This window comes from Gymnoscopelus braueri (assembly GCF_963280865.1).
Source record: "Gymnoscopelus braueri genome assembly, chromosome: 2".
In the NCBI taxonomy this organism is placed as follows: Eukaryota; Metazoa; Chordata; class Actinopteri; order Myctophiformes; family Myctophidae; genus Gymnoscopelus; species Gymnoscopelus braueri.
Genome location: NC_137604.1, coordinates 54,934,541 through 54,948,211, shown reverse-complemented (window position 1 = coordinate 54,948,211; position 13,671 = coordinate 54,934,541). Strand labels below are relative to the sequence as shown.

Sequence of the window (13,671 nt, the reverse complement as noted above, 5' to 3'; positions counted from 1 at the left end):
AATTATTATGATATTAACAATATTCTAACGTTGTTATCTTATGTTACAGAGCTGCAGCATTTGCTGAGAAGAGTGAGTATATTATTATCTCTAAAAGGCATACTGTATTAATGACTTTTGATTTTGTCTTGTTTTTTTAATCCCATTTCGATTATTTTCACCCAACTAGAGACGGTGACGTTTCACTAAACCAAATTTGCCCCAGATTATAACTATAAACCTATAGAATAAAATAAAATCTTGTTGTATAATATATAATATTATTGTTACATAGTGTTTTCCTTTAAAAAGCAGTGCTTGTTTACAAGGCAACATAGAAGTAACAACTGAAAAGGGCACAGTTGTAAAAATCACATCCTGATACAGCTGTAAACGGCATTTAAAATGAAATATTGACTCATGGCCAACTGGCCATAATCTTTTTGCAATCTAGGACTATGATTTTCAGTGAAGCTTTCAGTGAAGTTTAAGACAATAATATATATATATCATGCATTTTTTTCCCCCTCAGAGCATGAGTCAGCAGAAAATAATTGATCTCTATTTCATTTCTCAGACCGTGGTAGAGTGGTCGGTGGCCTGCCTGATGTGGTCACTATTATGGAGAATAAGGTAAAATCACGTCTACCTTTCTTATCACCTGAACAAGATATATAATGTAAATGGACAGGATGTTAACCATTACACACAAGTTCATGAAGCCCATCCATTGTTTCTGGGATTTAGTTAACAACGTCAGCTAACTATTCGAATGCCTTATTTTTTACTACTGTATGTACTTATTTGTTTTACTCTATGTACTTTACTGTAGGCATATTCTTAATATTCTAGATCTCTAATGCACTTTAAGGCACTATTACAAATTTCACCTCTTAACCCATTAAAAGCGGGTAAGCATCTGTGTCATTTCGGATTTTAGCCATATTTTACACTTTAGCTATTAAAAAATAGCAGATATACAAGCTGATAGCGCAGCACGAAGTGAGCTTGTAGATCTGCTATTTTTGAAAAATCTTGAAAATGTTTGCAAATCTTTGAATATATATATTTTTACAGCGAACATTTTAACTCAAATCTTCGCTTCTAGGGGTCCCTGAAACAAAATATTTTGAGATGGGTCCTTGACATGAAAAGTTTGAGCACCACTGATATAGCAACATAGGTTTTTCAGAAAACTGTTAGGATTTAGAAGACGACGTGTAGAATCGGCCTCAGGTCTTAATGGGTTAACTTGAATTCTTCCTCTCAACTCTTCAGTCCCTGAGCCTCACCTGCACGGTGTGGGGCGAGCCGACCCCAGAGGTCACCTGGTTCAAGAACGAGGCGGAGGTGTCGTCCAACCCACACACCAAAGTCACATTCGAGGGCGGCAAGTTCGCCAGCATGGTCATCACCGAGGTCACTCCCGAAGACTCCGGCAAGTACAGCATCAACGTGCGAAACAAGTACGGCGGGGAGTTCGTGGAGATCACCGTGAGCGTCTACAGGCACGGCGAGCAGATCCCCGAGCCCAGACTGGGGCAGCCCAAGGCGGCCACGCCCGCGCCTCCTCCCAAGACCCCGACTCCTTCCCCAGCTCCTCCATCCAAGACCCCCACCCCTACCCCGTCCAAGTCCGCAACCCCGGCTCCGTCCGTGAAGAGCCCCACCCCGGCCTCCACCCCGGCTCCGTCCATGAAGAGCCCCACCCCGGCCTCCACCCCGGCCTCCACCCCTGTCCCGCCTAAGTCCCCGAGCGCGTCTCGCCCCTCCTCGCGATTTTCTAAGTCCCCAACCCCCCCTAGGAAGTAAGAAAGAGGGCAGTGAGGGCATTAGAGGTTACTGATCCTTGGCATGAGTGTGAAACCAAAAAGTTACTTTAATGTGTATGTAGATGTCAGTTTTAGATATCGTATGTCATTTAAATGGTCACTGCGCTCTCAAGGTGAGAAAACGTGTAATAAACAAAATGGCCAGGGTAGACCGTCCGTCATGTTCAGTGTTTCAAAAGCTGCACCTTCCTCTATTTAACATAGCGGAATGCCTGTATACATTTTCTTGTGGAATGTCTAATGAATTGTCAGAGAGTTGAAACCACGTAGGGTCTGGTACAGGACCGGTGTTCTCCATGGTGGGAATTTAGCACCAAACATCAGCCAAATGCAATGCATTTCTTTGTGTTATGGCTCATATGTTTGTCTAGTATACTGCACCAGCAACTTTTGTCAACCATTGTTTTGGAGGTCCTGTTCTAAAACAATAAGTGTCAGGTGATATAGTGAAACCGGCTGGTTCATTTGAGAATGTACCGGCCACTGTGGGGCTGTATTAGTTCTTGCCCTTGTTACTATACCAGAGAGGACTGTCCGGTTCGAATGTATTTCTCCATGCTTTGTGTTGACAATAAACCTTACTTATCACCCTCTTTCTGTTGTCTTTGAAATATATGTTTCCCTCTTCTTGCTTGATTGGATTGTAAACCCTATAATAAAATTAGCACACTTAGGGCACTATCTTGGGCGGCGCCTTACCCCTTCGCATCACCCGCCAGCCGTGAATTACGCACAAGGCAGCTGGCACTGTCCCTAAACGGTATCTTACGGCCGTTCTATACCCGCTATACATCATGCCGACTCCGTTATTTGTGCCTGGAGGTGTGGCCGTGGGCATGTTATTGCATTATCCCTAAAATTGCTATCTTGCCCACACGTTTGTGAAAGTGCATAGTGGATTCTAAAACCACCTGCTATTCCAAATTTGTTTTGTAGAGAGCGCGCCTGCAATGTAAATGTTGGGAGTCGGGCCTGTAATCCACAGAAGTGTGACTGTTAATTCCTTGTGTCAATAAATTGTGTTTTTATCAGCAGTTGCCAGTTAAGCTTATCAAAGACACATACAATGTTGTTTGATCTGCGTTTGCTATAAGCACACCAGACCATTTTGTTTAATTAATCCAGAACACAAGCAGATTGCTGTAATTTTAAGTTCTCTATAACCAGCAATGTGTGAGTGATAATTCTGTGTATCAAATATAATTTTAATTCCAAGGCAACGTCGCTCTTCCATGGGCAGAGCGTTACATTTTATTAATGTAACGCCCAACCCACACCTATGCATAATATAACGGCTAGCGCAGGTGTCCGTGTCGGAAGATAGCAACTGTTGCACGGGAACGCTCCTTGCGCCCCATGCTAAATCCCCAAATAGTGTGTTTTGCCACTTCGGGTCAAGATAGAGCCCTTAGTACAGAATAAAATGGAATAAAATAGAAATTGTGTTTATTTCTGGGTTGACACTGCAGCAACTATACATTACCCAGTGGTGGACAAAGTACTCAAACCCAGTACTTGAATCAAATAGATATTCCTGGTCAAATAGTCAACTACAAGTGAAAGTTGCTCAGTCACATTTGTACTTAAAGTATAAAACATACTGATAGCAGATCTACAAGCACCCAACATGTTGTGAGCATGTAGATCTGCTATTTTCATTATATTTGAAACATAGGGCGTAAGTGGTTAATACATTTTTCCCTTGCAAGAAATGTAGTGGAGTCAAAAGTCATAACTCCTAAGTTTTCAAAAAATATATATACTTAAGTAAAGTACAGATACTCAAAAGATGTACTTATAGTACAGTACTCAAGTAAATGTACTTCGATACTGTCCACCATTATTGACATTGCATAACACTTCTCCTCATTCGAGGAGCAGCATTATGTACTATGAGTAGTGGCAGATCTGTCCATATTCTCTATTCACATGCAGACATGTTGTATTGAACCCATAGTCAACAGCAGAGATAAAAGGCTCTCTTTGTCTGTCTGGTTACTCAAACAGAAAATGTCAGCAGCGAAAGAGAGTTGCCTCAGGTGTGTGGGTGTAACTCACACACAGGTAGGGTCTGGTTCAGGTACAACAGGCTGTTTGTTTCCACACCCATCACTGACTGACTGACTGACTGACTGGCTGCTAGCTTTTACATGCTGTATACAGTAGTGCAGCTGCCAAGAATGAATGCTTTGCTGTGTTTCTTTGTACCTGTACCAGCATGAGTTGTGTGTGATTGTCCGGTACAAGCAGGCAGCGTGCCGCGTTCAGCAGCCATGAAGTAAGTCATTTATTTCATAAAAGATAACTATTTCCTTTCTTTAAGTTCAGGACAGGTATAGCCTAGTTCACAGCTAGCAGGGGTTTATTTCATATCAGTAGATGAACAACTTAACTTATAGGCTTAAGTCACATAGGGTACATGATTTCTATTCCATTTTTCTGTTCCAATTCACAGGTTACGTAATTCGTCCTTAATGTGGCTTATTTTCAAACACATTCTCCTTTCAGTTCAGTGTGTGACTCATCTGTTTAGCGTTTAACATAGCCTAAATGCATGCGGGAACATATGTCGGCATGTCACGTTTATTGCCCAATAACATTTGCATGACTTGCTCCTTTGAAGGTAAAGGACAAACCAGTTTGAGGCCCAGAGATCCCCTGTGGGTAACAATGGAGTCCAACCTGTCCTGCCTGTCATCCCAGCAGCAGGACAGCGTGGCCCCGCTGTACGTACAACCGCACTACAAGGAGGCCTATCGACTGGCCATTTATGCCCTGCTCTGCGGAGGCAGAGACGCCTACGAGGAATTTGTCAAAGCCGAGCAAATAGGCTCCTTTCTCTCAGAAGAAGAGATATTTTTCATTTTGGAAAATGCAGAGCTACCGGTTTCAGAGGCGGACGACTCGGAGGCAAAGCCCGCAGAGAAGGGCAGCTCGTCGACCTACTTCCCGACCGAGTCGGATGAGGAGGTGCCTGACCTTGACCTGGGCTGGCCACAGGTCATGTGTGAGAACGTGGATACCAACATCAGCCTGTTGTTTCACCCGCCGAGACAAAACACGCCGACCATTAAAGAGGTTGTTCGTAAGCAAATTCAAGAGTCAAAGCAGGTGAGGAAGGCTTATGTCTAAATGTTGTTGTTTTTTATGTCGTTTAATGGTAAAATGTGGTCAGAATTAGTTCATCCATCGAGTACTAAAGGCCTGTGCAATAGGCCTAGATGATGTGCCATATAGCAAAATGATACGTTATTCTATATCCAATCACAAACATCAAGGATAATAATTCTGGACTTATAAGATTTTCCCCCTCGAGATAAGACATTAATGAATGCCACGTAAATCTTTCGTGCAGAAGATTAATGCCAATGCCAGTCTAAAACTGAAGTGCCTGACTTGTCTCGGCTTGAATGACTATGAATCTCAGCTTACAGCTGCTGCTATTCACTTTTCCGCTGAATAAGTGGAAATAATTCACTCATTTAAACTGTGTGTGTATTGTTGCTGACATGCCCTGTCTTTACCTAATAATTTACATCCAAATAACTGAAGAAGTGCTGTCTATACTTAATGTAGGGACATTGGACAACACAATATGATACAACAAGTGGAAAGTTTTCTTTGGCTTGCATGGCATAACACAAAAACACAACCAGTGATGTAAAGTAACTAAGTACATTTACTCAAGTAGGCCTACTGTAAGTACAATCTTGAGGTATTTTTACTTTACAGGAGTATTTCCAGTTTTCAGTACTTTTACTTCTACTCAACTACATCTCAGAGGCATATATTGTACTTTTACTTCACTACAATTATTTGAAAACTTTAGTTACTTTGTAGATTTTGATTATTATTACAAAACATACGTTATCCTCTTTTCAGCCACTTGAAAATAGCCGATCTACAAGCTCACAATACGTTGCATCACATTGCAATTTTCTAAAGATCTTTATACAATTTATACATTTGAAAACTTGTTAAATTGGACATTCGGAATAATGAGCACTTTCTACTTTTGGTACAGTAAGTGCATTTTGATACCACTTTACTACTTTATACTACTTTTGTACTTTTACTCAAGTAAATTAAGAATTCCTGACTTTTACTTTCTACATTGCAGAATTGATAATTTTACTTAAGTAAAACATTTGAATACTTTTTCCAGCACTGAACTCAACAGTACACAAGAGCATGAAAAATAAACAAAAGCATAATAAGAGATAAACAAAATAAAACAAGAACGTAACAAAGAGCAGGATATCATTGTAGTGCTATGGTAATATGCCCTGCATGGCTGGCTTGGCCCACATCCCAGTATCTGTTCATAATCCTATAAATATGCTTAATTACTCTTAAGCTGTGTATTCATATAAAGATATGTGTTTCTGAAGCTATGTGCCATCCTTTATCAAGATACTGCATGCCCACATGTACAGGACGTCACTGTTCAACTGTCATCTGCTTTGTAGAACATCTGCATCAGCTATTATGACTCACACACCTTCACATTAAGGATTCAAATTCAAAAATAGCAAAAGTAGCAGATCTACATGCTCGAAACGCGCCGCTTCGCGCCGCGTTTCGAGCCGCGTTTCGAGCCGCGTTTCGGGCTTGTGGATCTGCTACTTTTGATGCTTTTGTGTGACGCTGTAGTATGATCAAGTAGGGTGTTCATTTTACAAAAGAACCCACAAAAAGTTTGAATATGGAGATAAGAGGTTTCTGCCCGACAGCAACGTTATTCTCCGTGTGTGTTTAATAAACTTCAGAACATGTTGTGCTGTGACATCTTAATCTGTCTGATTAAGCTCACAACGTGTCGATGTATATCGGCTAGTTGAACTATTTTAACATGCTTTTCAAAATGGTAAAATATGGCCAATAAGTTAGCGCGCAAGATAGGGCCCAGGGACTAAAAACTGCAGTACAAAGGAACACACAGAGAACAATATGCAAATATATTTAACCTTCTGACAAAGAAACCTGTTCTGTCTGTCTTATATCTATCTCATAGGCATTTAGCTAATGGTCTTATTCTGACACATTCACATTGATGGGGTATTTCACTTTAAAACACTTCTGGATTCTTTTTTTTTTTACCCCTTTTTCTCCCCAATTTAATCGTTATGCCAATTAATTCCTCCCCACACACATTTCTGTGTTGTCACTGCTGTCGTATCCTACTGACTCACCTGCCAGTGAGGAGCCCCCACCGGGAGGACGTAGAGCCTTCGTTCTACTCCTCCCGCCCAACACTCCCTGCTGACAGGTGCCACCCCAGCCCGTAGGAGTACAGTACATGCAATGACCAATATCACCCTCCCCGCTCGGCTTCACTCCCCCGAATACAGGCCAATTGTGTTTGTGTAGACCGCGGTGGATTCGAATCCACAACCTCTGTGGTGGTGACTTCTGGGGTCATTTCAAGGTCCACTCAGCCTTTTGTGTGCACCCCAGACAGTTTTTAAGTTGCTTGATTCAATAATTGGATATTTAAGATTCATTTTTATCTGACTCGCCCCTCTCCTATATAAGCCCATTGAACTCCAAACTACCTTTTAACCATGTTAGACTAATTGAAAACACACGTCCCTGCTTCTGGTGACTGATATTGTCCTTCTAATGTGTGAGGGGCCGTGTTTTTTCCAATAAAAAAATATTGCTTTGGTTGTTGTTGAAAAAACATGGCTCCCGGGCCCTCACGCATTAGAAGGACAATATCAGTTACCAGAAGCAGGGACGTGTGTTTTAAATTAATCTAACATGGTTGAAATGGAGATTGAAGTTGAATGAGCTTATATTATATAGGAGGGAGCATGTGCAAAATGAACCCAGAACCCTATTTTGCGCCTCTTAAGTACCAGGTCTTGACTTAACTTAAGACCTGGAGGCGTGGCCAATGCTGTTTGGCCACTCAAAATAGCAAAACAGCATTGGCCACGCATTCAGGTCATAAGTTAAGTCATAAGACCTGGTACTTAAGACAAAATAGGGCCCTAAAAGTGAAATACCCCGTCAAATGTGATTTGGATAGACTACAAAGTCAAAGTGTATTGCCTTTTCAAAAACGATTATACGTACCTACAGTACACTTAGCTCTTTGTCAGACTGCATTTTGCATTGCAAATCTCCATACTTCAGTAAACCCACCTCATGCCTTTATAACAAGCCTATGTCCTTTTCATTGACAGCTTATTGCCGTAGCCATGGATGTCTTCACTGACGTGGATATATTCAAGGAGATCGTAACGGCAGCGCTCAGAGGAGTGATCGTCTACATACTTCTGGATTGCTTCCAATTCAACAGCTTTTTGACCATGGCAGAGAGGCTGGGTGTGAGGATCCAAGACCTGAAGGTAATGCCACATCAAATCTACAATTATTATTATCTGAATAATTATTATCATTTCATCTTTTATTTGTGTGTTTCGTATGCCATAAAAGCAGGCACAAAGACACAGTCATACATTTAAAGATTGTGGGGTCAATTCTTACATTCTCAGAGTTAAGAATTTAAAGGGATATTTCACTTTCAAACATGTTTGGGGTCATTTTAACGGCTACTCAGGCTTTTGTTTGCACTCCAGACAGTTTTTAAGTTGCTTGATTCAGTATTTAGATATTTTCTATTCATTTTATCAGACTCAATTCTAACCTCATCAAAAACACTCATCCTTGGTTCTGGTGATTGATATTGTGAGGGGACCGTGTCATCTCAATGTCTTTAAAATTAATGTTATTTAATTTATTATTGTATTTTATTTTATCAAATGTCCCCCCAAAAAATACAAAATAAATGAAAAAAGTAATTGAAAAAACACGCCCCCCTTACGCATTAGAAGGCCAATATCAATCACCACAACCTATGAATCGATGAATCTATCATGGTTAAAATGGAGTTTGAAGTTACAATGGGTTTGTATAGGAAGGGGGCGTGTCTGATCAAATGAAAAATCAAATATCTAAATACGGAATCAAGCAACTTTAAAACTGTCTGGGTGCTCACAAAAGCCAGAGTAGACATTAAAATGACCCCAAACATGTTTGAAAGTGAAATATCCCTTTAAACCCCAGCATCATTCTGGGAAAACCTTCGCAGGTAATAGCAGATCGACAAGCTCACAACGCATCGTAACGTGTCGCGTTGTTGTGAACTTGTAGATCTGCTATTTTCAGCGAAGACATTTAATGTCGAGCGAAAACAACGAGTATACGCTCAACAACATATGGGGTTTAAGTGTTTTTTAAGACCCTAACAGATCCATTAGGGTCAAAGTTATATGAACACTGAGGATTTTATCCATGTGAGGTTGTGCTGCAGCAGCATGACCTTCGTTCTGATGGCAGGAGCATTAATGGATTATGTCTGACATTTACTCCACAGTAAGGCACAGGATTACTGGGAAACATTCATCAAGCCTGGATGTTCCTGTTAAACCAGCACCTAGATAAACTGTTGTGGGAGAGTTTTAGCAACATGAAACGCTTATAATGGTTTAGGTGTAATCATCTCTCTAACCAACTTTCATGTTTTCCGTAGCACATGGATGCATGTTAGATCTTGTCTGCAACTGCAAAGGGTGTGGTGTGGTGTGTGTGTGTCTGTGTGTGTCTGTGTGTGTCTGTGTGTGTCTGCGTGCGTGCGTGCGTGCGTGCGTGCGTGCGTGCGTGCGTGCGTGCGTGCGTGCGTGCGTGCGTGCGTGCACGAGTGTGTGCGTGGGTGTGTACACTGTGTGTGTGTGTGTGTGTGTGTGTGTGTCTGTGTGTGTGTGTGTGTGTGTGTGTGTGTGTGTGTGTGTGTGTGTGTGTGTGTGTGTGTGTGTGTGTGTGTGTGTGTGTGTGTCTGTGTGTGTGTGGGCGTGTGCGCACGTGTGTGTGCGTGCGTGTGCAAGTGTGTAGATGTTTGGCACTGTATCACTAAATCTGGGATTCTCCTCTGTTTCTCAACCAGAACGTCCGGGTTCGAACTGTACGAGGACAGCAGTATCAATGCCGATCTGGGGCCAAATTCCATGGAGCTTTAGAGCAGAAGTTCATGCTGGTCGACTGCAAAACTGTTCTGTATGGAACGTACAGGTGAGTCAGGTCTTTGTGTCATCATGCTGTTGCAGTTCTTATCCAGATAGTTTACGAGAACAGAACACAGTACAGTACAGTACAGTACAGTACAGTACAGTACAGTACAGTACAGTACAGTACAGTACAGTACAGTACAGTACAGTACAGTACAGTACAGTACACCACATGACATGAACACTATTCTTCACTATGCTTATTCTCACAATTCCTCCATATTTGGGCAAGACTAATGTTATCAATATGAATTGATAACATTAGTCTTGCCCAAATATGGAGGATTGCCAATTTTGGCAAGAATGGACAAGGTTTATGTTCCTTTAAGTAAAGTAAAAGTGAATTTTGGTGAGTCGCTCTGGAAACTGTGAGCATTGCTTAACTTCCTTTTACTGTCTTCTCCTTCCAGCTTCATGTGGTCCTTTGAGAAGATCAATATGAGCATGGTGCTGGTGATCACCGGTCAGCTGGTGGACTCTTACGACGAGGAGTTTCGTCGTCTGTTCGCTCGTTCCTCTGTTCCACTGGCTAAGGAGAGGCCATCTGAGCATCCCGTGAGAGAGCCGCTGTTCCTGCAGAGCCCTACTTCCAGCCAGCATTCCCTTCACAGTATCCACATGAGATCCAGAGTCACGCATGGATTAAGGAGTGCCAAAGACAATGGGTTTAATGGCGGGGCATTGACCCGGGGTCTGAGCATGCAAGACAGGCTAAACCAATCTCATCATCCTGACATGAATAACTTGGTGAGGGGGCACAGTTACGCTGGCGACCTGCAGAGGTTGAACGCCACATCTCAGCTCATGAGAGAAGGGAGGAGTGGGACCCAACTGAGGGGAGGTCAGGATCCGATATTGACAAGCAGGGTTAATCTGTTCCATCAAAAACATCAGTCTCGCTACGGTTCTGACCAGCATCTGATCCCGTTCAACTCTGAGACCTCCCTCCACAAGTGGAAAATCAACTCGTACATGAGCAACAGCGATGCACCCGCAGACATGCCATACGATGTGACTTCCCCGCACGGTAGTCAAAGTGGCTTGAACGACAATCAATTACAGTTCATCAATAAACGATCTTTGGACATCAAGTCGAGGATGGAGGAGGTTAGGCAGAAAAGACTCAGTCTGCAGGAGGTCATCAGTCCACGGCAGAGCCAAGAGTCACTGTTTTCTGCAATTGCAACTCTGGAAAGATCTAAGGGGAAGCCATTGTTACGAGATCTGGACAAAAGTAATAGCATGGCGGAATTGGAGCAGACAATGCAGCCTGGTGTCAGCATGGAACAAGCTGACTATGGAGATAGGGGAGGGGTCAAAGCAATAGGTCAACAGGGTAACCAGGGTACTGAGAGTCGGACTGAAAGAGAGCAACCATTCACACCAGCAGTCAAAGCAGCTTCACAGAAAGACATTACAAATGCAAACATCTGGCAAGAACCTTTATCCAGGACAACTTCAGCAGGTAATCTGAATATGAAATCCAAGGACTCTTCACTCAAATCCTTCAACGTGAGGCATTCAAGAGCAATGGATTCTCTGTTTGAAATCCCAGAAGAGAAGGATGGCCTAGCAAGAGGAAGTCAAGTGTCGATAAACAAGCTAGCTTGCAGTTTGGGTCCTGATGCTCAAAAGGGGGGAAACCCAATGCCACCCCAAGAAGAGAGAACTATTCCAACTGTGAATTTGGTGTCTGGGGGAACAAAGGATCAGAGTTCAATTCGAGGCAGTCTAATTCATAGCCCAGGTTCAGCTGCCCTCTACGATGGAAAGCAAGCAGCATGCAACGAGGACATGGCTGCTGCAAAACCAAGTTTGGCAGAATCAAACACGTCTGTGAGCTCACAACAAAGTGCTAAGAGCTCTGTGCCTGCACTCCAGAGGATGAACTCTCTGAGGTCCAAAGTACAGTCACTGCTTACAACGTCAGATGAACATAAATCAGCTCGGAAAGAGGAAAAAATGGAAAGGAAGAACTCTGTTAGATCACAAAAAGGATCCAAACAAAAAGTAACTCCAGCAGAATCTCCCGTTGGAAAATCACCTGCTCTAGAGCAAACGCCTTCGAAGGATAAATCGTCAAGTCTCTCCAGATCACAAAATGCAATCAGTGATTTACCAAACATGGAGAAGATGGACCGGTCCTCTGCTCAGCATTCAAGCAAGAGAAGGATGGACGCTGTATCAGAGCAGGAACTAGGCTCAAGAGTCACTTTGGATGGTGGGGGTTCATCCGTCCCAGAACCTAGAAGGCTGAAGGCATACAGTCGATTTGAGCATTTCATCGGCACTGAGAGGAAGCCCCCAGACAAACAAGTAATGACTACGGTCACGTATAACTCGGAAAGGGACAGAAGCTCCATTGTGAGGAGCTCAGGGGATCTTTCTGCTGGTCCCATCAATAGCTATTCGACATATCAGACCCATACAGCTGCTGAAAACAAACTGGGGCGATTCATGCAACGATTTGGTCATCTGATAGGCAAGAACAAGTGAATAAAAGTTACAAAGTCATAGGAGTTTGGGGCGGGGGGAACGTAGCAAAATATGGTGATAATTTTGTAATAATTACAGTATATTGCAGTAATTTATTTCATGCCTTGAGTAAAAAAATGTATACTTGAAAAGCAAGTGAAAGAAATTCAAAGTCATAGGAGTTACTTCAGTGCAAATGCCTTAGTAACAACATTTTGTTCTAACTTCTGGCGCACATACAGCAAGTCACGTCAGTCAACTGCCTTCATGTATGTAATATGCTAGCTACAGTAATTTGTCCTTTTTATGAGTGTGACATTCTCGGCTCAGTGCTCCTCCTCAGGGAAGACATTTACTGTTAAAACATGATAGAGAGGGGAGGTATTAGTTTTTTTATTGAGGTCAAACATGGTAAATGTGATAGTAGATGTGTCTTTGCAGTCAGGCCAACAAATTGTATATATTTGCATTTGTATGTATTAAAGACTCAATCAGTGATACAAATATGGGTCAGCCCACCACCAAAAAATAAATAAAATACAAAATTAGCAATTCAGGAATGTTTTTTCTTTCTTCCTGTGGTACAGTATGTTTGTAAACATTGGAGTAAAACAAAACAGATTTTGATTTATGATGGGGTGCAAAAGTTCCAAATAGCATTATTATATTCCATCTCCAAATCCAACTCTTTAAGAATATGTGTGTATATAATCTCTGATCCAACACTGTTTCTAGGGGTCCAAATGGACCCTACGGGTCTGTAACTCTGAGAGTGTACAAATGGAACCATTCTTTTTATATTCGAGACCTCAATCTAGATTATACACTGTAGATTGTTAGATCTTAGTGTTAATTTAACTCTGAGAGTAAATGGAACCAAATGGACCCATAAGGGTTGAGAACCAACTGCTGCTGTCTTTTACTGTAACAACACCATTGGTCAGTATCCCAGGAATCTCTGTCTGTCTTTCTGTGTGTCCATTAGTACAAATTACAAAGTACATTTTCTTTTTTATATCAATGCATTGCTGTATAGAATTTTTTTAAATAGTAGTTGTAGTAATAGTTTATTTTGGTCATTAGCCATGTACAAATATGACACTTCATACAACAAAACAGCACAAAACAGCTAGACCGAAAAAGGTGTATGCTGAATCCTTAGCTTATTGTGCCTACCCTTTTTATTTTAAATAAGCTATATAAAATAGAAGACAATAGCAGAATCATCAGTCAGTAGAAACAAAATAAAGGCAATATTTCTATAATTTCTGTAAATGTTACATAATATATTTCCATTTATTATAATATCATTT

General features: G+C 41.8%; 2 protein-coding genes across 5 annotated transcripts in view; both read left to right on the top strand.

Annotated features, from left to right (window-relative positions):
• Positions 1 to 2,404, top strand: part of myom2a (myomesin 2a) — a 43,194-nt gene extending 40,790 nt beyond the window's left edge. For all 4 annotated transcript variants that reach the window (XM_080416975.1, XM_080416976.1, XM_080416974.1 and 1 more), the window contains 3 exons: positions 50 to 72; positions 557 to 612; positions 1,258 to 2,404. In XM_080416975.1, coding sequence (XP_080273101.1) covers positions 50 to 72; positions 557 to 612; positions 1,258 to 1,791 — 613 coding nt within the window. In that variant the 3' untranslated portion in view covers positions 1,792 to 2,404. The remainder of the gene's footprint in view (positions 1 to 49; positions 73 to 556; positions 613 to 1,257) is intronic.
• Positions 2,405 to 3,903: 1,499 nt separating this feature from the next.
• Positions 3,904 to 13,083, top strand: LOC308078285 (uncharacterized protein). The gene is made up of 5 exons (XM_080419405.1): positions 3,904 to 4,089; positions 4,435 to 4,922; positions 8,003 to 8,167; positions 9,763 to 9,887; positions 10,294 to 13,083. The coding sequence occupies exons 2-5, from the start codon at positions 4,482 to 4,484 to the stop codon at positions 12,377 to 12,379; spliced, it is 2,817 nt and encodes a 938-aa protein (XP_080275531.1). The 5' UTR covers positions 3,904 to 4,089; positions 4,435 to 4,481; the 3' UTR covers positions 12,380 to 13,083.
• The last annotated feature ends 588 nt before the right edge of the window (positions 13,084 to 13,671 follow it).